We start from the raw sequence: 21,826 nt of genomic DNA on the forward strand, positions 1-21,826 counted from the left end.
AATAAAAAAAGATATTATAATTTAAGTATAACATATCATCATAATATAAATCATTATGAAGCCTATCAATTATTTCTCAATATTTTTTGTAATGACAATCTCTTTGAATTGTCAATTTTGCTTTATCTATAACTTCATAAATGAAATATGTAGTTAATTTTTCATCACTATCACATATTCTTATTACTTTGATTAACGGTTCTTAAATCTTTAAGACATCACTCGCCTTTTTTAAAAAATAGAGTTATTGACTTCTATCGTCTCTAATCCAGTTGATTTTCTTGCATATGTGGACTTTTTTTAATTCTGAAGGAGTCATCGTTTCTTTGAGTTCTTGTTTTCTTCTAACAATGCTCTTCAAAGTAATGAAATTGGTAGCAAATCTAGTGATCTCAGGTCATAAGATTTCTATACCTTTGGTATACCTCTTCATATAATCAATCGTCCATGTGTGATTGTATATAAAAGTAATGATCTTTTTTGCTTGATCTAAAACATTTTTCACATTTTTTGTTATCAATTTCTTGCACAATAAGATCCAAGCAATGAGCAGAAAATGCTAATCAATACAGGTTCCTTATCTTTTGCATATATATTTTATCACCGACTTTGATTGTTGTTTCATTATTTATACCAACTTCAACAATAAATTCTTCACTAATTTCATCCACCATTTTGTATATTATATCAAAATAATACTCAACAGTATGAGAGGTACACTACTAACATTAAATCATTTTTTAAATATGACACTTTAGAACATTGATTATATGTTGATTTCTAGTCCCTTTCCACTCATCACACATAATGGTTACACCTATTTCTTCTCATTTAGATTTAAAACTATTCACCAATTATTTTATTTTTTACACTCTTTATCCAAATACACTCATGTCACCTTATAAGGGGTGTAACACCCTAATCTAGTATGACTCGAAGATCGATGAATTAGAATGTCCCATGGGACCACCGAAGTGGCTAACCCAATATTTTTCTTTAAACTAATTTAAAAACTATCTGATAAATTCATCCATAGTAAAATAAAATAGAACATAATAAATAAGTTTACAAGTACGGGGAGCTCCCAAAATATATACCAAAATAATACAACACTGAGTTTAAATCAAAGAGTTACGACTAAATACAAAGGGTCTATAAATGGTACATGCCCTCTAAGAATGACTCAAGACGTACTCTGAATGTCTCAGTTGATCTAGAACTACTGCCGATGATAATGCAACGCTACTGGTCACCTAGGAACCTACACGCGAAAACACATTCCGAACGTTGAGCTTACGAGCTCAGTGCAACACTAATAAATGTATAGTACTACATGTATTCACTAAATGAGCTAGCTAGTGGCATAGGTATGAATACATACAATATACTAATATGAACGGATGAGTAAGCATCATGGTGTGGCTAAGGGTTTTGCATCTCGAAGCTCATATACCCTTTTAGCCTTTTTAAAATACCCTTGGGTATTTGGGTAAAATCAGGAGCTACATCGGAAAGATACACCCACCAACTTACTCCATCGAGTCTTGGGACATCTGCGCCCAGTCGGCTGCTGAAGTGCCTTGGCACTAACTGGATATCCAACTGACTTTTGTGTTCTACTAAAGAGACTCGGGTGTCCTGACTCTTTATCGAGTGTTAACAAGGCTAGTTTTATGTAATCCTAGCTGTTACTGTTTCTAACTATTTTGATATAAGTTATTGTTCTTACTTGTAGTTTTCTCTGCTGAAATATTGATGTTATTGAGACCCTCAAGTCTAATCTCATAACCATTGTATTATTTATCTAGAACAATCAATGGTAATGATACTGGCCCTCCAGTATCGATATTGAACCCAAAGTATCGATACCTACTAACTGTTGTATATTGATGAGGAAAGATAATATCAATATTCCTAGTTGAGTATCGATACTTTGATGCTTTGGGTATCGATATTGACCTGAGTATCGATACAAAATTAGGTTTTATGCTTTGAAAAATATCTCAATATCGATACCCCTACTGGGAGTATCGATATTCTACCCTTGGTATCGATACTCTATTGAGTATCGATGCAAAAAATGGCTACTGGAATCTGATTTGTGTCCACGGTATCGATACCACCATGTGGGTGTCGAAATTGGACCTACAATATCGATACTCTCTAAATGAGTATCGATACTCCTTCCCAAAACTCGCCTATTTTTACCCTGACTGAAGAACATTATCGGTATTGTTCTTTTAGTATCGATACTCGTCCCTAGAAATGCCCTATTTTGGGCACAAAAAATACTAACTTTCACCCCAAAAATCCTATTAAGGTTCCCATTTGTTATTTAAGTCTTATGTATGATTAAAGGATCATAAAAAGGCTTTTTAACATGCTAAAACATCAAAAGATGCAATCTACCTTGGACATAGTTCATAACTTATGCAACCTACCAAAACACACCTAATGATCTACATGTGGTAGAGATGAGTTAGAAGTATGTAACTTGATGTTCTAAGCTATTGAGAACTTCCAAAGGCTCAACCAAAAGTGAGCTTCTCCTTTCCACTAGCCATTGAGCTTTCTCCAACTTATCTCACTTGGTTTGATAGGAAATATTGGGAATAAAATAAAGCTCCCTATTTTTTACTTAGGTTGCCAAGGAAGAAGATGATCGCTTGGGAGAAGAAGACAGTTTGTAAAGAAAAAAAAGATAAGAGAAATGTGCAGGATGTAAGATCACCCAAATTAATGGGTTTTATCAAGCTAAAAAACATATAATATTATAGTGAAATACATGTAGTATTACGAATACTGAATATTAGAGAATAAGAGTAAAGACTTTTATTCCTTCTTTAAATTTGATTTAAAATATTGTATTAGAAAGTGGATTTCTCTTCTACGCAAAATTTCTATAATAATAAATAAATATAGAATTCTACGCAAAATTTCTATAATAATAAATAAATATAGAATTATGATACTTAATGTTAGTTTAAGAATTTAATTTAATATTAATTCAGTCAATTTTAATTGTTAGAGATGATTTAATTTAAATTAAAATTAATTTAATCTTAAAATAATTTAATTGTAAAATAATGTGAATAAATAATTTAAACAATTCAAAAATTTAAGTAACTAATTCTAAATATAAATATTACAGGATTACTAATGATATATATATATTTATGATTCATTTTTAAGGATTAAATGAAAAATTGTCATCTATGTAATTTTATATTTTAGATAATTTAAAGTTTATTACAGTATTACGATATTCCAGCGCAATTTATACCATGTTACGGCGTTACTAACAGTTTTAGATCGCAAAAGTTGTGATGCGGTTTTCTTCTCGTGTTTCACCGATATTACGTCGCAGTAACCTTTAAAATCATTACGATGCTACCGTTACACTGCGTTGCGACCGTAATTTATTACTACAATATTAATGATTAAATTATTTTAAAATTATGTCTTAATTAAAAAATATATATAAATTTTTAGGATCAAGTTATTATTATATCATATTACCATCTCCGTTAAATTAAAAAATAGTTTGATGACCAAATATAAAACCAGTAATAGTTGGATGACTAAATTTGTAAAACCTCGAGACGGAATCAAGTTGTCTGAAGGAAGCTTTGCTACATCTTTGTTAAGTTTTGCGGTTCCGCACCAAAAAAAAAAGTCAATTAAATTCTCTTCCTTTTGTGAACTGTTGAAGAGTAAAATTTTTATACTATTTCAACTAAAATCCCCAACTTCCACCAACAATTTTCCTCAATCCGATCTAAATCTTTCGATTTTCTCTTCTCTTTCCTGACCTAATATTTGCCTGCAAAATTTGTGGAAGATGAGTGAGGTTTTCGAAGGTTATGAGCGACAGTACTGCGAACTCTCCGCCAATCTTACCCGGAAATGCAATTGTGCTTCTGTTATTCATGATTCAGGTATTTATTTTCCTTCAATGGATCGATCCTATTTCAACACTTTTAATATAACTTTTTACGGCATGATAACCCTTTTGCAGAGCAGAAGAAACAGCAGCTTTCCGAGATAAGCTCTGGGATTGACGAGGCTGATGTACTGGTACTATGTTGTCTAATTATTTTGTTTTTCTGGGTTGTTGTTTGGTATTGATTTGGGTTTTGTTTTTTATTGGTAGATTCGGAAAATGGACTTGGAAGCAAGGAGTTTGCAGCCCGGGGTTAAGGCAACTCTTCTTGCTAAATTAAGGGAATACAAAGCTGATCTGAATAAATTGAAGAAGGAATTCAAGAGAATTTCTTCACCGAACGCTCATGATGAATTGTTGGAATCGGGAATGACTGATGTGCACTCGGTACTTTCTGGGTCTTTTATCAGTGTTTTTCCCTTTTTGTGGTTCGTAGATCACTTGTTAAAGGATGTTTGAGGAGTGGTCATTTGTTTTATTACTCTATGCATTTACTTACTTTTCTTGTTGCATCATGACTACTGCAATCGGATTGGCGTGAGTGTGTGATATGAGTATGTGAATGGTGCGGGTATGTTTAATTCTTTTGTAAGTCTTTCCATCTATTTGGAGGCCTTTGAAGAGATATATTCCTATTCTCATATCATATCCGGAAAGGAAGAGTTGATCGAAGGAACGAATCTTGATGATTCTCTGGTAATTCTAAGTTGGGGGAGAAAAGGTGGGCTATAGTGTGTAATTATAACGTTGTTTCATTATCATACTTCGGTAGGCTTTTGAAGGGATGCGGGCTTTAGGAAGTTGGGGGAAGTGGAAGTGGAATACGATCAATGTTAGATATATTTGTTTATGCTTTGGAATTAGGAATTATGAGAATTGTCCATGCCTTCTCATTTCAGAATGTTTTCACTTTATCCATGCCTGTTGTATTTGTTACTTGGCTTGGATGTTGAGTATCAAAAATGGGGGTGTTTCAACATGGATATGTACTTTTTTTTCCTTTTAAGTTATTCCATATGGTTGGAGGATCTTAGGAGGATCATATCTCCCTACCCATGTCCGAATATATATTGGACCCGAATATCAAACATGGTGCTTTAAGAAAAACGAGCAACATAGTCTCTGTTCTTACTTTTGATTGTCTGCTGTTTGTCAAAGCTTCATTATCACCTCTGTTCTTACTTGGTAATTCAAAGTCGTAGAACCTCCTTATGATTAAGTCAAGGTCTTATTGGCATGCACACTTATTATTAACTATTAAGCAACTTGGTGAAGATTTTTGTATTAAATCATGACCAATGGAACAGGTTTCAGCTGAGCAAAGGGATCGATTGTCAATGTCAGTGGAGAGGCTAAATCAGTCAAGTGACAGAATTAAGGAGAGTAGAAAAACTGTTCTGGAAACAGAAGAGCTTGGCATCTCTATCCTTGAAGATTTGCATCAACAGAGACAAACTCTCCTGCATGCCCATAACAAGGTCTTGTTTCTCATTGAAATGCTTGTGTTTATTTCTCCAACGTAACTTCAATAACATATCTCTTTATCACCGAATCTTGATTTCTTTGGTCACTTTGTTGGGTTGGTGGCATGCTTATCTAGTTTCTCGTACATAATGGAGTATTCTAGAGACGCAATGAGTTGGGGGTTGGTTGGCTTTTGCTCGTCCCACTCTTGACCCAACATTCAAATACTTCACCCGATATACCTATTCTGAACTTGAACTTGAACTTGCGTTCTAGCATCTAAATCTGACCCTAAAAAAAGTAATCAATGAGTCCCTGAACTAACCAAACCAAATGCATGTGATAAAGTCTAGTAAAAACTTTGATGGCATAGTGTTCTTTTATCGGTGAATCTTGATTTCTCTCGTCTCTTGTGTTATTTGGGACATGTTTAATCTTCTCATGCATAATTAAATTTTGTAGGGATGACAGCTGATTGGGGTGGACAATTTCACCCGTCCTGCCTCTCAATTACATTCAATTAGTTCACCCGATAACTGAGCCAAACCCAACTCGAATAAAGAAATACCTCCTACGCTTAACCATCGTACCTTGAAATTTAGCTTCATTTATAAAAAATACGGCTACTAAACCAAATGCATGTGATAACGTGTATTAAAAACTAAAAAAAAATCCTAATTAAAATGTATAAAAGAATAGTAATTATAATTAGTCAGGGTGGGATAGTGATATGATCCCTTCTCCTCGAAACGTGATTTCTGCCTGCTTGAAGAATCTCGAAGGAGTGTAGGGGTCAAGTTGAAATCTATCCGATTCGAGTCATTTTACCAACTCGCCTTCAACAAGTCATATTACTTTTTCTTTTTCAGCTTTATGACGTGGATAGCGCCATTGACAAGAGCAAGAAAGTTTTAACGACCATGTCACGAAGGATTACCAAGAACAAATGGATCGCTGGCTCAGTCATCGTTGCTCTCGTCCTTGCAATCATCTTAATCCTTTATTACAAGATTTCACATCGCTGATAAATCATTTGAACCGTCGTTCTGCAATTTGTATATGTTCATCCAGGCATTCGATTCCTCCACATTTATGTAATGTTTCGACACTTTGAACCGATTATTGTTTTTGGTACATGTTCTCTTTGCGTTTGTGTTTGTTTCATGTAAATACATCGGTTGAAACTCTGGGTTACATTTCTATTTCAGTATCTGAATTGATCGTACATAAAGATCTTGTAGGGAATGATTCGTCGAGTGGATGGATCTTAAGCCTATTGGTTGATGAATTCAGGATGATACCTAATTCACTCTTTTAAGTTTAATGTGGTCAAATAGAACCATAAAAAAACATAATGAGTTCATAGCTCATGGTTTAGGTGGTCATAGTGAGATAAAGCTGATTAATTCACTAAATGTATAGAATGAATCACTAAATATTCTTAATAAATTCATATTCTAGGCTTTGAATAGTTATTGTGAGACAAATTAATGAACTCGCCCATATATAATGTTCAGTTCATATTTTTTGATTTGGATGGTTCTATTCAGATGGACTTGACTAATTTATCAAACTTCAATTGATAAGTTGAACTTATTAAAATTTTTAATGACATCAAAATCTTGATTTGAGTGACCTATACTAAGATTTGATGGAATCATCTATGTAAGTGTGTATGACTAGTCATCTTCTATAGAAGATGTTGAAAATTTTATCTAGTGCATTTACTGGCATCCTTGTGTATATTGGACAAATTCTTTACTTATCACAAAATTAATTTAGAGAAGAGATTAGTCATATGTTATGAATGTATTCGTGACTACTACTTAAGTGACTATTTTGTTATTAGCATTTACGACATGACTTTTATTATTAGTTTAGGGTAAGTACAAAATGATATTTGTTTAAAGACAACTCTTTTAATCATTTTACATTAAACATTCATACTTCTGGCATTCATGGTTCTCAAACTCGAAACCTCAAAGAATATAAACAATTCTTTTACCACTGAAGTCGTTTGATTCGTTTTACAACATAACTTGAATAACAAAATCAAATCAAAATCTCTATATACACACGAAAATCGTCATCATCGTACTCTAACATTTCTATTGAGACTCTTCTGATGATTGATCCAAATTTTGGGACATTGTAATTATCTTCTCTCTATTTTACACACTAAAGTCATGTTTTCTCTCTTCTCCTGTCATTTTCTTCTTCTGGTAGAGCCGTGTCGTTTGAATTTCACCTTCCTAAGTCGAGTGTATGAATGAGGAAGTTTAATGTTAATTTTGAAGGCGATATCCATTTCACAATTACACCGATTAGGATAAAATTATTTGTAAAACGATTAATTTTTTATTAAGATATAACAATTTTAATTATTTTCTTAATTTATTATTATAGTCATTGCTGGTCATTTTCGTTACTCAATAGTATAATTTATTAACATTTAAAATATATGATAAATATATGAAATATATATTTTAAAACAATTTAATGAATTTGAAATTAATCAAATCAACCAATATTTAAAGTTAATTTTTAAAGTCTAATTTTGTTCATTAAAATATGTTTCTAACATTTTATATGTTATACTTTTAACTGTCTACCGTTAAAAAAATCTTTAAATGATACATGTCACATTTATATATTTTTTATATGTTAAAATAAAATATTTTTTTAAAAAATATGAATATGACACGTATCACTCACAATTTATTTTAACGGTAGAACCTAAAAATGTAACGAAATTTTTTTAAACATTTATTTAAGAAAAAGATAAACACCAAAAATTAAATTTAAATATAATTTTCTCGTATTTTTCATTAAGCCAGCTACAAAATTTAATCGAAAAATTGAATGTTGACCCTAAATCCGAAAGTCCATTTTGTAGAAAAGGTCGAAAGTATACATGTTAAAAAGGTTCAGCCGTTTGCTTAGCCCTGTAGGATTGGACTATTAGTATCTTTGAACAGAATTTTCATTTTTAATCTATTTTAACAATTAAAAATATTTAATTATAAAGTCAGCTTTTAGTATTTTATGACAAATAAATTAGTCCCAATGTATTTAGAAATAAATTTTAAAAATAAAAATATCTTGAAGTCAAATGTCTGAACATGTCGGACTCCAAAAGGAAAACCCTCAAACAACGTAAACCGTGAAAAAATGTAAGAAGGTCTGATTTCGATTTTGACCATCTATTATGTTCAAATAGCGAAATTTAATTATCTTATTTTAGTTTAACCAGGTTTAATCTTAAATTTTTATTATTTTATTAATAAATCCAAATTAATAAGATTCCGAAAATGAATACCTATTTTCTTAATACAATCTTAAGCATTTAGCTTATATGTAACTTCATTATTAGTTGAACGTAATTAATTAAATATTTATAGACAGTAACGAGTGTATGATTTTATGCTATGAGTGAACTTATAATATTTTAGGGGACGAGCTTATAAAATTTTAGAATAACGAAAAATAACCTATCAATAAAAAATATTTAAGATATACATGAATTAAATTTTTAAAGAGACGATCACCATCAACGCCCCTTAATCCATCACTTTCTCCATGATCTTAACTATATGATCAATAATATATATATTTTGTTTACACCTAGTGAAAAACTCTTAGTTTATCACCTTTTTAGGATTATTGGATGAGAAAAATTTAAGACTGTGATTAACAGTAAAAAATGAGAAGATATTAATTGAAAAAACCGAGTTAATCTCGACATTTAATTTTCTCCTATCCAACGATCATAAAAAGGTATAAAACTTTTTAATTTTACATTATATAATTAGATCCTAGCCCTAACACACATATATATATATATAGAGAGAGAGAGAGAGAGAGACACAGATATTTTATATATATCACGTGGCAGAAGTTAATGGGTGAATCTAATAATAATATCATAAAAGTAGAAGAACTAAATTATGTTAATTAAAGTATAAGGATCAAATTATACATTTGAGGTATAATAGAGGGACTAAAACAGTAACAGTCCTAAAAACAAAATAAAAATAAATTGACAGTAAATAAGCCGACGCCAACGCGGCCTCACGCGTTCACTCACCGACAGCCTCTCCTTCGAAGTAGTAGACATCTCCTACAATTTATATCCCAAATGCATTCAATTTCTGTGATCTTTACGAAATTCGACAATTATAAATAAAATAGTAACAAAATAAATATTTTGCACTTCATCAAGAACAAGAGAACAGATCTTGGGACTATGAGCTCAGACGCAACCGACGGAGAGTCGCCGGGCCAAGGATCGAGTGGGAAAACTACCTCGACATCGGCGGTGGACAAGCAAAAGGAGAAGGCGAGAGTGAGTAGGACATCGCAGATCCTATGGCACGCTCATCAGAACGATGCCGGCGCTGTCCGTAAGCTTCTCGAGGAAGATCAGTCTCTGGTTCACGCTAGGGACTATGATAACCGTACGCCTCTCCACGTCGCTTCACTCCACGGTTGGATCGGCGTCGCCAAGTGCCTTATCGACTATGGCGCCGATGTCAACGCCCAAGATCGATGGAAGAATACGGTGTCAACTCAACTTCTACTTTTGTCTCATTTTTCTCTAATTCTTAGGCTTTTACTGTTACGCAGTCTCTTTTTTTTGGATATAACTTGAAGTTTTTTTTTCCTTTCCTGTAATTGTAGCCTTTAGCCGATGCTGAAGGAGCTAAGAAACGTGACATGATTGAGCTATTGAAATCGAATGGTGGATTATCTTATGTAAGTTCAGTATTTTTTACTTTGCAGTTTTTCATTTCTTGTGGAATTATTAGCTATTTTCTTTCAATATTTAGTTTAATTTTAGAGTTCTTAAAATGCATATTCTCTAGTTTGCATTCCTTCATTGTAATGAGACTGAATAGTATGGTAAATGATTAGTTCCATCGATACCACTTTGAATCGTATTTGGTCATAATAATTATGGATTACTCTTAACAGTATTAAGTTTATATTTCTTATTTAGTACATTTGATACTTTTCGTATTTGGTTGTTTGTCTAAGGAAGGAATCAAGGTTTTAGATATGGGGCCTTACTCGAAATTGTGGATGTCCTTTTAACTTTCCAATGATGTTTCCTATTTTTTATTAATCCATCTTTAAGAATTATTTTGTTTGAATGTCTAGAAAGACATCCCTGGTGTCATTCACTTGAAGTTTTTGATGTTATCTATCATAGCCGTTCGTTTTGAATATTGTATACTTGTATATGTGTTTCCATATCCATACTCAATGATGTTTACTTTACTGTAATTCATGAACAATTTTCTTAAACTGTGAATGCACACTGATTTTGGCTATCAATCCTTCTTCATTATCCCTTCAGATCTGATTTTACTAGAGCTTAGTTTAACAGGTTTAATTGATGGAAACACTTTTAGACCTTGTTAGTTTTTCATTTGAACTGCTATCGTGGGCTTAAAGTTTTCATTGTTGCAGGGCCAAAATGGAAGCCATTTTGAACCAAAGCCGGTTCCTCCCCCTCTACCAAACAAGTGTGACTGGGAAATTGATCCTTCTGAGCTGGACTTTTCAAATACAAATATTATAGGGAAGGTATGCTTTCAATTTCTTAATGTTAGCATAACTAGGATATAGTTCCTTATATCGTTTTTTCAAAAGTGCATATGATTGTTAATCAAACTAGAGAGTGCTTTTTATGGGTTTAGAAGTGTGTTGTTTTCCTAAAGAATATAATGAAAATTCTCTTATGGCTAGCATATTGAGAAGCAGCTCTCTTAATCATTTGAAATGGAGATTTATTCTGTCTGAATTTGGCATTCATCATGGGCAATTACATCAACACTGTCCCTAATCAGGACATGCTCCTTTCTCTCCATACTTGAAGATAGCTGAATGTATGCATCCTTTTCTGCTTATTAGAAAGGTCGAGTATTATTAAATTGGTACCTGAGAATATGTTTCTTAGGGATAATCTAAAGCTTAAATTAGCAGTCAAATGTCTACAAGGGTTTTAGTTGTGTTTGTCTACTGTCTCATTGACTTGCAAGTTCCATCTGTCAGATTGGAGCCTGAATTTATATATGAGCTGCTTATATTCTGGTTGTCAGCAATTCAGCATGCTAATTTCCTTCGTTCATTTTCCTTGTATTATCTTGTATATGTGCTTTTCACTGATTATATTTCATACTGCCAGGGTTCCTTTGGTGAGATTTTGAAAGCCGGTTGGCGAGGAACGCCTGTAGCTGTCAAACGCATTCTTCCATCACTTTCAGATGACAGATTGGTGATGTAAGGCCTCTATGTTTTAAATATATAATCTCTATAGTTTGCATCGAGGCCATTTCCCTTGATTGGTTACCTTTTTTTAGTCTATACTGTATGCTCAAAACTATGTTCTCATCGATGGTGAATATTGACTGAAGAAATACACACACACACATATATTTCACATTAGTTTATTCAACAATGCATAAAGCATTTACTTTAATGACTCATACCTCTGATTGGTGTAATTACCTTCAATTTTGGAAGCCACTTCTGCATTACGGGGTTTTGATGCTTGTCATAGCTGTGCTTAATCTCCTCCATATCCTGCTTTTTTATTGTGTCAAGATTTCAATTCTTTGTGTGCGTTCTGTTGTTCTGATCAGTCAGGATTTCCGGCATGAAGTGAATTTGCTTGTAAAGCTCCGCCATCCTAATATAGTTCAATTCCTCGGAGCTGTCACTGACAGGAAGCCTCTTATGTTAATTACTGAGTTCTTAAGAGGGGTATGCGAATGAACATATTCCCCACTTTTCCGTATAGTTTAGTTCTCTCTATAGAATTTTCTAATAGGAATCTTAAATTTTACTTTAATTATATCATGTGCTATCACAGGGTGATCTTCATCAGCATCTCAGGGAAAAGGGTGCACTTCAACCATCAACAGCCATCAACTTTGCGTTGGACATTGCTAGGTAAATGAGAAAGCTTCTATTTTAAGTTGTATTGTCTGTGCAGCTCTCTGTGTCGCTATTGTAAAACCTGGAGAGAGGGTGAAAAATGTAGGAGAATACCATAAATCACATATTTTCTCTTAATTAGGATCATTAGTTTTCTTTTGTTTTGAACTGCTCCTCTTAGCTACTTCACAGAATATGTATTAGCTACGTGGCTAAATTGAATTTTCTCTCATATGTATGGTATTTCGCTACTCAGAATTTTATAAATTTTGTTGCCACTTGCCAGGGGTATGGCTTATCTTCACACTGAGCCAAATGTCATTGTTCATCGAGACCTAAAACCCAGGTGAGTCGGTTGCTATTTTAGTTTTCTTGTGCAAACCGTCCTTTTCTGGTCTATTAGCTATTTGTTTAAGGCTCTATGCGTTTACAGTGACTGCATGGCTATCTTGTAGAAATTACCACTTAAATTTTGAATGTTTAATGCACTTCTGCTGTTCTCTGAAAATATAAAATATTTTCCCCGTTTCTCTAGTTTTCTTTTTTTTTTTCGCTTCCATGATTGAAAACCTTGAATTGTATTGACCTTTTCATGTTAAACTTTGTTTATTTTTGTCAGAAATGTGCTTTTGGTCAACTCCAGTGCAGACCATTTGAAAGTTGGAGACTTCGGACTGAGCAAGCTCATCAAAGTTCAAAATTCTCATGATGTGTACAAAATGACGGGCGAGACCGGCAGTTGTGAGTATCTTATATATTTACCTTTGGATGAAATATGATCCTCGAATATTTACTGTGAGTTATGTTACGTGTAGGAGATTACTTTGTAAATATTAGACTTTTATTCTAACTCTTAACTCTAACCCTCATTTTAGGAGATTACCGTGAGTTATATTTTAACTTAGCTAGAACTCTGACCTTAGCTAGGACTCATAGTAATTTCTTGTAGAAAACCCTGCTGTAACCATTGAAGTTAAACACGTGAATAAAACTCATTTCTCCTTCTCCAATAAATCAATTGTGTACATGGTATCAGTTTAGATAGATCCTGTCTCGACCTCTTTCGGCCTTGATGGTTTTTCCCGACTCTTCCGAGGCCATATCCGAGGTTGCAACCTCTGTCTCTCACTCAATCCCTGTTGAATCTTCTTCGATTTCTATCACGTCATCGCTTAAATGGAGACAATTATATTCCTTGGTCCCAATCGGTCCGACTGTATATCACCAGTCGCCGGAAACAACAAAATCTCTTGGCAAACATGTCGATTCCAGATTCTTCCCAGCCCCAACATGATACTTGGTTGAGCGAGAACACCATGGTTATGTTGTGGTTGCTTAATTCGATGGTATTCGATGTTGTCGAAAATTTTATGTTATATACCACCGCTTCTGAAATTGGCATGCTGCATGGGAGACTTACTCTAATATGGACAACTCAACTGCGTTGTTTGGAATTGAGTGTCAGATTAGCGAACTCTAATAGGGCGATCATCGATCAGACTGTAGTACTACACTCGGTTGTGGCAGCAGCTCGACCTCTACGAACCCCATGACTGGCTTTGTGGCAAGGATGCTAAGCTCTTCAAACAATTCATTGAGAAGAGACATGTGTTTCAATTTTTCTCTAGATTGACGGCTACTCTCGGTGAGGTTCGTGGGCGAGTTTTGGGTGTTAAACCCCTTCCATTGCTTTGAGAAGTTTTTTTGGAGGTCCGTCGCAAGGAGAACCAATGTTCTCTTGTGCTTCCCTCTCCGATGGTTGAGGGCTCCGCCTTAGTCGCGCATCCATCTGACGACTCTTGCCAAAAGAAGGGTCAGCCTTGGTGCGATCATTGCAAGAAGGTCAGGCATGTTCGTGATCAGTGTTGGAAAATTCATGGGCGTGCAGTGGTTCCTTTACAAGACAACAGTTGGAGGAGATCAAACAATTCTTGGGACAAGTTAATGTTTGTCGAAGCGAAATACGCCTGTACTGTGCGTCAAGGTAGTTCCGTTCCACTCTCTTCTTCGCTTGGTTTAGTTTCGTGGATTGTTGATTCTGGTGCTAGTGATCATACGACAGGAGACTTGACACTTTTTCAGAATTTTCGCCACACGGTCTCTTCCTCTGGTATCCGAACCGCTGATGGTTCGCTTTCGGCTATTGCTGGCAGTGGTCTTATTCGGATCAATCACAATATTGTTTTGTCTTCTATTCTTACGTTCCGAATTTGACTTGTAATCTTCTTTCGATTAGTAATTTGTTTGTGGATTTGGGTTACACCACACGTTTCAACTCTAATATTTGTGAATTTCAAGATTTGAGCTCGAGGACGGTGATTGGTAGTGCTAGGCTTCGTGGTGGACTATACATTCTCAAAGCCTCTCCTCTGATTCCAACCCATATACACCCTTGTCCTCCGATTCCAACCCACATACACCCTAGTCCTTTGTCTTCCTTTGTTTCGATATCTCGTACTGGTGTCTATGCTAAGATTATGCTAAGATTGTTGTGTGGAATTTTAGGTTAGGTCATCCCAGTTTTTTCTATCTTGCCAAGTTGTTTCCTGAACTTCTCCTTAATAAAAATCCGCGTCTTTTTCTTTTGATACATGTCATCTTGCAAAATAAATACGCAGTGCATATCACCCTTCTTCATATCGTTCTTCCAAAACTTTTCAATTATACACTGACATTTTGGGATCCCTCTCTTGTCAAAAGCTTAAATGGGGTTCGTTGGTTTGTTTCTTTTATTGACAACCATTCTCGTACTACTTTGACATTTCTTATGCGTCATAAATCTGAGGCTGGTGACATTTTTAAGTGATTCCATAAAATGGTTGGGAACCAATTTCAAGTTTTTTCTGGCATTTTTAAGTCTGACAATGGTTCTGAATATTTTTCTTAGGAGTTGACATATTTCTTTCAAGAAAAAGGTATTATCCACCTTTCTTCATGTGTAAATACTCAGCAAAATGGGGTCTTTGAACAAAAAAAAACGTAATCTTGAAATTTCTAGGTCCCTCCTTTTTTCTACCAATGTTCCTAAGTATCTTTGGGGTGAGGCTCTCTTAATTGCCACTTATTTTATTAATCGCATGCCAAGTAAAGTTCTTAATTTTCAGTGTCCGAGAGATATTCTTACTCAATTTTCCTCACTGCTAGTGTTCCTCTGTGTCCTTGGTTGTACAACTTTTATTCATGATCATACCTCCTCGAGGTCTAAACTTGGTTTACGAGCCATTAGGTGTGTCTTCATTGGGTACTCTTCGTTCAAAAGGGTTATCAGTGTTATTCTCCTTCTACAAAAAGGTGTATTATGTGTCACGTGTTAGTGAGAGAAGCTCCAGCTTCTCTCTAACCCACGTTTTCAAATTTCAAATTCCCCCAGGCGTTTTTGAAAATTTCTCTCCTCCGACTTACACTCGTTGTCCGCCGCCGTCATCAGCCACCCGTTGCCGTCGTCAGACGCCGCACCGGCCGTCACATCCGGTGGCCGTTGAACACCAAAACTTCCAGGTTTTTTCGACTCGACGCCAGCATCAAGGATCTAGGCTTCGTTTCACCAGGGAGAGCCTACAACTCAGTGGATCTTGGACGTGACCCTTCGACTTTTAGCTGTTGGCGACGCTTCTTTCTTTTTCTCCGACGACGGTGTGATCTACAACAGAAGTATAGTCATTATCTTTACTTTCTCCATCTCCTTGTGTTTGTCGTCTCTCCACAAAGCAATCAAGTCGGCCACGTTCGCCGCTGATCTTTAGCTGCAGTTTTGGTTCTGTTCATCACCCTTTCTTCCTTTGCTTTTCTTCAACGATAAAGCAACACAAAAGAAATGAGTTCCCGGAAACTTGAAGTGGGTCTTGCTACCCCTCACCATTTCAAGTCCTCTCGGCAAAAGCCAAGGCTAGCTGCAGAACATGCTTCGGCTTCGCAGTCTGTGGAGGCGGGGATTTCCAAGATACGAACTGCTATTGTGGCATTTGATCGCCTTGTTAATTCCCTAGGTTCACTTAAAGACACCGCTGAATTACGTGACAAATTGCATAAGACAAGGCTTGATATTGAGCAGCTCGTTAAAGAGTCTTCAGCTAAACTAAGGGAAGCAAGAGAAGTTGTGCAAGATGCAGAAACCTTAAAGAAATCTGTCGATGACAAGCTTGCAGCTGGGAGGGAAACAGCAGATTCATCTTCCGTTCCTAAAGAAGTTCGTCCATCAAGTTATGATGTCCATGTGCTGGAGGAAAAGGTGACCAAGAAACGCGAGGAAGAAGATGAGATGAGGGTTGAAGCCGCAGCTCTCGGGGCTAAGGTTGGCCGTCAGTCCAATAGTGGGGATAAAGAGGCTGGAAAAAGTTTGAAAATTCCGAATAAGAAGGCAAATCGAGTGGAGATTTTGGTGCCGAAGGTTACGGAATCGGAGCTTCATAAACAGAGAGTGGAGCAGCAGGCGCCGACTTTGAAGATAGTGGAGAAGGCTAAAGAGAAGCAGTGTAGGACTGCAGCGGGGGAAAAATATGTGAGGATGCTGTTGGAGTCCACCTCAAAGGGGTGCAGTAATGATAAGACTGGATGCTACACGTTATTTATTGATAACTTACCAGAAAACATTCACTGGAATAGGTTTGGATCTTTATTTCGCTCCCATGGTCGGGTTATTGATGCTTTTATTCCAAATAAAAGAAATTCAAAAGGAGTTCGCTTTGGTTTCATTCGCTTCGCAACTATCAATGAAGCAAGGAGAGCGATCTCAAAAATGAATGGTTCTCATATCAACGGAAGTAAAATTGGTGTTTATTTCGCTAAATTCAAACCTCGACAGTCCTTTTGGAGAAAGTCCTCGACAGGTGTTCTTCTCAAGTCCGGGATGGAAGATGTTTCGAGGAAGAAGCATTATAAAGTCGAAGGTGTTATAGATGAAGAAAAACTTCAGGTGTTGAGCAATTGTCTAGTGGGGTGGTGCAAGGTCTTTGTCAAAATTGGTCATCTCGCCAGACAAATGCAAGCGAAGGGCCTCACTGGCTTCACCTTAATGAGAGCTGTTGGTAATGCGATTTTAATGATTTTCGAAGACAATGCTTCATTGAGAAGTGTGAAGAACGATAAATCAAAGATTCTCGTAGAGTGGTTCTCCATAGTCGAAGCTTGGTCAGAGAGTTTGGTAATGGAGTGTCGTCGAGTATGGTTAGTTTGCGAGGGTGTTCCTTTTCACGCATGGAATTGGGATACTTTCAAGAACATTGCTGATAAGTGGGGTTTATTACTAGCTATCGACGAAAGTTGTCAGTCTCCATCATCCTTTGATCGGGCAAAAATTCAAGTCCTCACAAAGGCTGATGCGAGAATTGATGCGATGGTGGAATTGAAGGTTGGTGACAACTTCTTCAAGGTCATGGTGCATGAGATAAAACCTTCATTCAAACCAAACTCTTGGGCTCTTGAAGAAGACGAGTCTCATTAGATCTTGTCTCTTCAATTGTGGTTGTTTAGTCTATATGGTTGTAGGTGTTGCTTTTAATTTGTATTATGTTCTGTTGCGCTGTTTTATTCCTACTGCTGGTGGTGTAATTAGAAGTAAGGTGATTAGACTGTGGCTTTGGATAAGGTCATATGAGGTTAAGGTGTTTGTTGTAATGGTGTATATCATCATGAGAGGATATTCTGTGGTGTCTTTTGTATCGGGTATTTTATCAATAAAATTTGAGGTACTCTTTTCTTCCTTCCAATGTTCATTAACATACCTTTAGTATGTGAACGAATACGAAGGAAGTTTTTAATGAGACCTCCAACTTCTATAAAAAAAAAACAAAAAGGTGTATTATTCTATGGATTTAGCTTTCTTGAAAACAAACCTTTTTTTATCTCTAAGTCTGAAATCAATGGGGAGCATGTGAGTGAGTTTGAATTCCAGTCTTTCCCGATTAGTATTGAATCACCAATTACACTATTTCCTTCAAAACCACCGAAATTCAGTAAAATTTTGACACCACTGAAACACCTACTCAACCGCCCCTTAACATCACTTCCACATCCGATCCTAGAGACCTACATCAAACCGCCAACCCGATAGACTCTCCTCAAACATCAAGCCCATCTATGTCACTGTTTATTCCCTAAACCGACATTCTTACATACAAATGATAGCTAAAACAAGTTTGATCAGTCCCCACACAGCCTATGCATTGCCAAGAACCGGAGCCAGGTTTGAATTCTTTGGAAAATGAAAGAAGAGATCATAGTAAGTTGGATCGTTTGGTTGATACTAGTGAGTTACCCATTGCTCAAAGAAAGGGAGTGTGCAGTGTACAACTCATCCTATTAATAAGTTTGTTGTTTATGGTAAAATAATGTCTGTCATTAAGAATTTTAAAGCTAAAGTCGACAGTATTTTCATCTCAGACACAATGAAAGAAGCATTAAAGCATACTGAGTGGAAGAAGGAAGTTGAAGAAGAGCTCTGAGCACTTGAAAGTAACAAAACCTGAATTATTGTCGATCTTCCCAAAGACAAGAAACCAGTTGATCGCAAATGGGTCTTCACTATGAAAAATAAGGTGGATGGCAATGTTGAACGGTACAAGGCTAGACTTGTGGCGAAGGGATTCACTCAAACTTATAGAGTAAACTATCAAGAGACTTTTGCTCCGATTGCTTTGTTGAAAGGGTGTTACTATCCTTAGTAGTAAATAAGGATTGGATGCTTCACTAGCTAAATGTCAAGAATGCTTTCCTCAACGGTAATCTCGAAGAGGAAGTTTACATGCAAGTTCCACCAGGCGTTCGAATAAAACCTTGGAATCAGAGAGTGTGCAAATTGTTGAAGTCGTTATATGGTCTAAAATAGTCTCATCGGGCTTGGTTTGACAGGTTCACGAAGGTACTTTTGCGAGACAACTATAGACAGTGTCAATCCGATCACACTCTACTTATAACAGCTACACCAAACAAGAAAAAACAATCTTAATTGTCTACATTGATGATGGCATCATCACAGGTGATGACTTGGTGAAATAAAGAGATTGAAGGCATTGCTAGCAAGAGAATTTGGAACTAAGGATTTGGGGACCTTGCAATATTTTTTGGGCATGGAAGTGACGGGGTCAAGCGAAAGAATTGTTATAAACCAAAGGAAGTATATCTTGGATTTATTTTTTGAGATTGGGATGACTGGTTGTAAGCCTTCGAAAACTCTCATGGAAGCAAATTTGAAGTTAAAACAAGGAACAGCGTCGAAGGTTGGTAGGTAAGCTCGTTTATCTATCACTATCTGGGCAGGACATTGCTTTTCCAGTCAATATTGTGAGTCAGTACATGAATAATCCGAGAGAAGAACATTTAGAATCTGTGTATCGAATTCTGAGGTATTTAAAAATGATTCCGGGACATGGGTTAATTTTCAGAAAGCATGAAGATAGTAAATCCTTTTTCAGATTCTAGCTGGGTTGGAGAACTAACGGACAGGAGATCGACTATGGGGAAATTTGGTGACACAGAGAAGTAAGAAGCAAGCCGTAGTTTCCAAGAGTAGTACTGAAGCAAAGTTTCGGGCAATAGCACTCGGGATTTGTGAAGGTGTTTGGTTTCAAAGCCTTTTAATGGAATTGGAAGAATGTAACAACTACTACTTTGAACTTCCGAGTGACAGTAAGCCAGCCATAAGCATTGCTAAGAATCCGATGCATCACGATAGAACGAAACATGTGGAGATCGACAAACACTTTATTGCCGATAAGGTAAATGGTGGAATAGTAAGACTAAACTACGCCTCTTCAAAAGATCAACTAACAGATATCCTGACTAAAACACTTCCAAGGGTGGCTTTTGACGAGATCACATCCAAGCTGAGTCTTTATAATATACACTCCCCAGCTTGAGGGGGAGTGTGAGTTATGTTAGTGTAGGAGATTACTTTGTAAATATTAGAGTTTTATTCTAACTCTAGCCCTCATTGTAGATATCTTAACTTTTAACTTAGTTAGAACTCTTAGCTTAGCTAGGACTTTTAGTAATTTCTTGTGTAAAACTGTGCTGTAACCATTGAAGTTAAACACGCAAATAGAACTTATTTCTCCTTCTCCAGTAAAACTCTCTACTCTTACTTTCATTATTTTGATTCGGAATAGATCGTTATATGGCTCCTGAAGTTTTCAAGCACCGGAAATATGATAAAAAGGTTGATGTTTTCTCTTTCGCAATGATACTTTATCAGGTAATTTCCCTCCTCTCTCGAAATGAAGTAGTAGATCATGTAGTATTTTTGAGACTAATTCTAATGCACGTTATTCTTACCTGGAGCAGATGCTTGAAGGAGAACCACCATTGTCAAGTTATGAGCCTTATGAAGCAGCTAAGCATGTCGCTGATGGACACAGACCTATATTTCGGTCAAAATCATACCTCCCTGAACTAAGAGAGTAAACCATCCATACAATTTTCTACTTTTCTAGAAATCTTCATGGTTTGTCCACATAATCTTCATGTTCCAATCATAACTTGAGTTTTGAAATGATGATGATGGTTGCATTTAAAAAAGAAACTAGTTTTTTTTTTAAATTAGCATACCTACGCCAGGCACATGCCCGTATCGTTAGCTTTTTTACCTTTCGTTTCGAAAATGTTCGGTAATCTCTTTTCTAATTGTTTTTCTTTCTTGAATATTTCATAGCATAACGGAGAAGTGTTGGGCTGCTGACATGAACCAAAGACCTTCGTTCTTGGATATTCTCAAGAGGCTGGAAGAGATCAAGAAAACTTTACCGCCAGATCATCATTGGAATATATTCAACGCGTGACATTCAAAAGATCCAGTGAAACCGACGATATACATCCCGTTGACCGGATCGTTCGTGCTGATGATACTTTGAATACATAAGCAAGCTTTGCGATAATAGATTTTTTCCATGACCGGTTTCGTCTCTTTGTTCTGAATTCAATCATGAACTAGGTGTGCAATTTTAGACTTAAAATTCTTATTCAATCATGACCCAAGATGTATTTTCTGTTTGGAAGCTGTTTGACGAAAGTAAATTCTAATTGCATAAAGTTTGTTATAAATGCAACCTTTTCCCCTTAATCTCTCTCCGACCCCTTATGATTAGAGTTGGGCATGAGATTTAAACTCTAGATTTTAATCTGATTCAATTATATTCGATTATTTTTTTAATTTGGATTTTGTATGGGTCGGGATGAATTTTTATAGGATACTTTTGGTTGGGTTTTGAGTTTGAGGTGAAAAATGTCTAACTTAACTCGGAAAATAATGTAATTATACTTTATACATTTAGAGATAATTGTAATAATTTTGTTCTATATATTGTTTTTTCAATTAAATTCTTATTTTATCGAATAAAATTAATATTCCTTTTATAAATATATTTATTTTCAGATCGGATCTAGTTTTGATTTTATCTCAAAAGTAGATTGAGTTTCGGGTCCGGTGAAATTACCTTAAGTCGGATCAAATTTTAAATAGAGGATATATATTTTATGAAACGGATT

At 35.6% G+C, this 21,826-nt stretch overlaps 2 protein-coding genes across 3 annotated transcripts; both read left to right on the plus strand.

Annotated features, from left to right (window-relative positions):
• Positions 1-3,626: 3,626 nt before the first annotated feature.
• LOC120122137 (vesicle transport v-SNARE 12-like) lies at positions 3,627-6,612 on the plus strand. 2 transcript variants are annotated; one of them, XM_039141368.1, is made up of 6 exons: positions 3,627-3,675; positions 3,842-3,938; positions 4,019-4,077; positions 4,154-4,330; positions 5,251-5,421; positions 6,277-6,612. In XM_039141368.1, the coding sequence occupies exons 2-6, from the start codon at positions 3,842-3,844 to the stop codon at positions 6,430-6,432; spliced, it is 660 nt and encodes a 219-aa protein (XP_038997299.1). In that variant the 5' UTR covers positions 3,627-3,675; the 3' UTR covers positions 6,433-6,612. The 2 variants fall into 2 exon arrangements, with proteins under 2 accessions (XP_038997299.1, XP_038997298.1); XM_039141367.1 differs by lacking the exon at positions 3,627-3,675 and having other exon boundaries at positions 3,687-3,938; positions 6,277-6,604.
• Positions 6,613-9,636: 3,024 nt separating this feature from the next.
• LOC120121979 (integrin-linked protein kinase 1-like) lies at positions 9,637-21,232 on the plus strand. The gene is made up of 11 exons (XM_039141239.1): positions 9,637-9,968; positions 10,088-10,162; positions 10,880-10,996; positions 11,598-11,692; positions 12,055-12,175; positions 12,285-12,364; positions 12,636-12,695; positions 12,969-13,090; positions 20,452-20,537; positions 20,627-20,742; positions 20,994-21,232. Exons 1-11 carry the CDS (start codon positions 9,654-9,656, stop codon positions 21,118-21,120), a joined length of 1,314 nt encoding a protein of 437 aa, XP_038997170.1. The 5' UTR covers positions 9,637-9,653; the 3' UTR covers positions 21,121-21,232.
• Positions 21,233-21,826: the final 594 nt, after the last annotated feature.

Source organism: Hibiscus syriacus, unplaced genomic scaffold (genome assembly GCF_006381635.1).
Source record: "Hibiscus syriacus cultivar Baekdansim isolate YM2019G1 unplaced genomic scaffold, ASM638163v2 tig00110384_pilon, whole genome shotgun sequence".
Taxonomy (NCBI): domain Eukaryota; kingdom Viridiplantae; phylum Streptophyta; class Magnoliopsida; order Malvales; family Malvaceae; genus Hibiscus; species Hibiscus syriacus.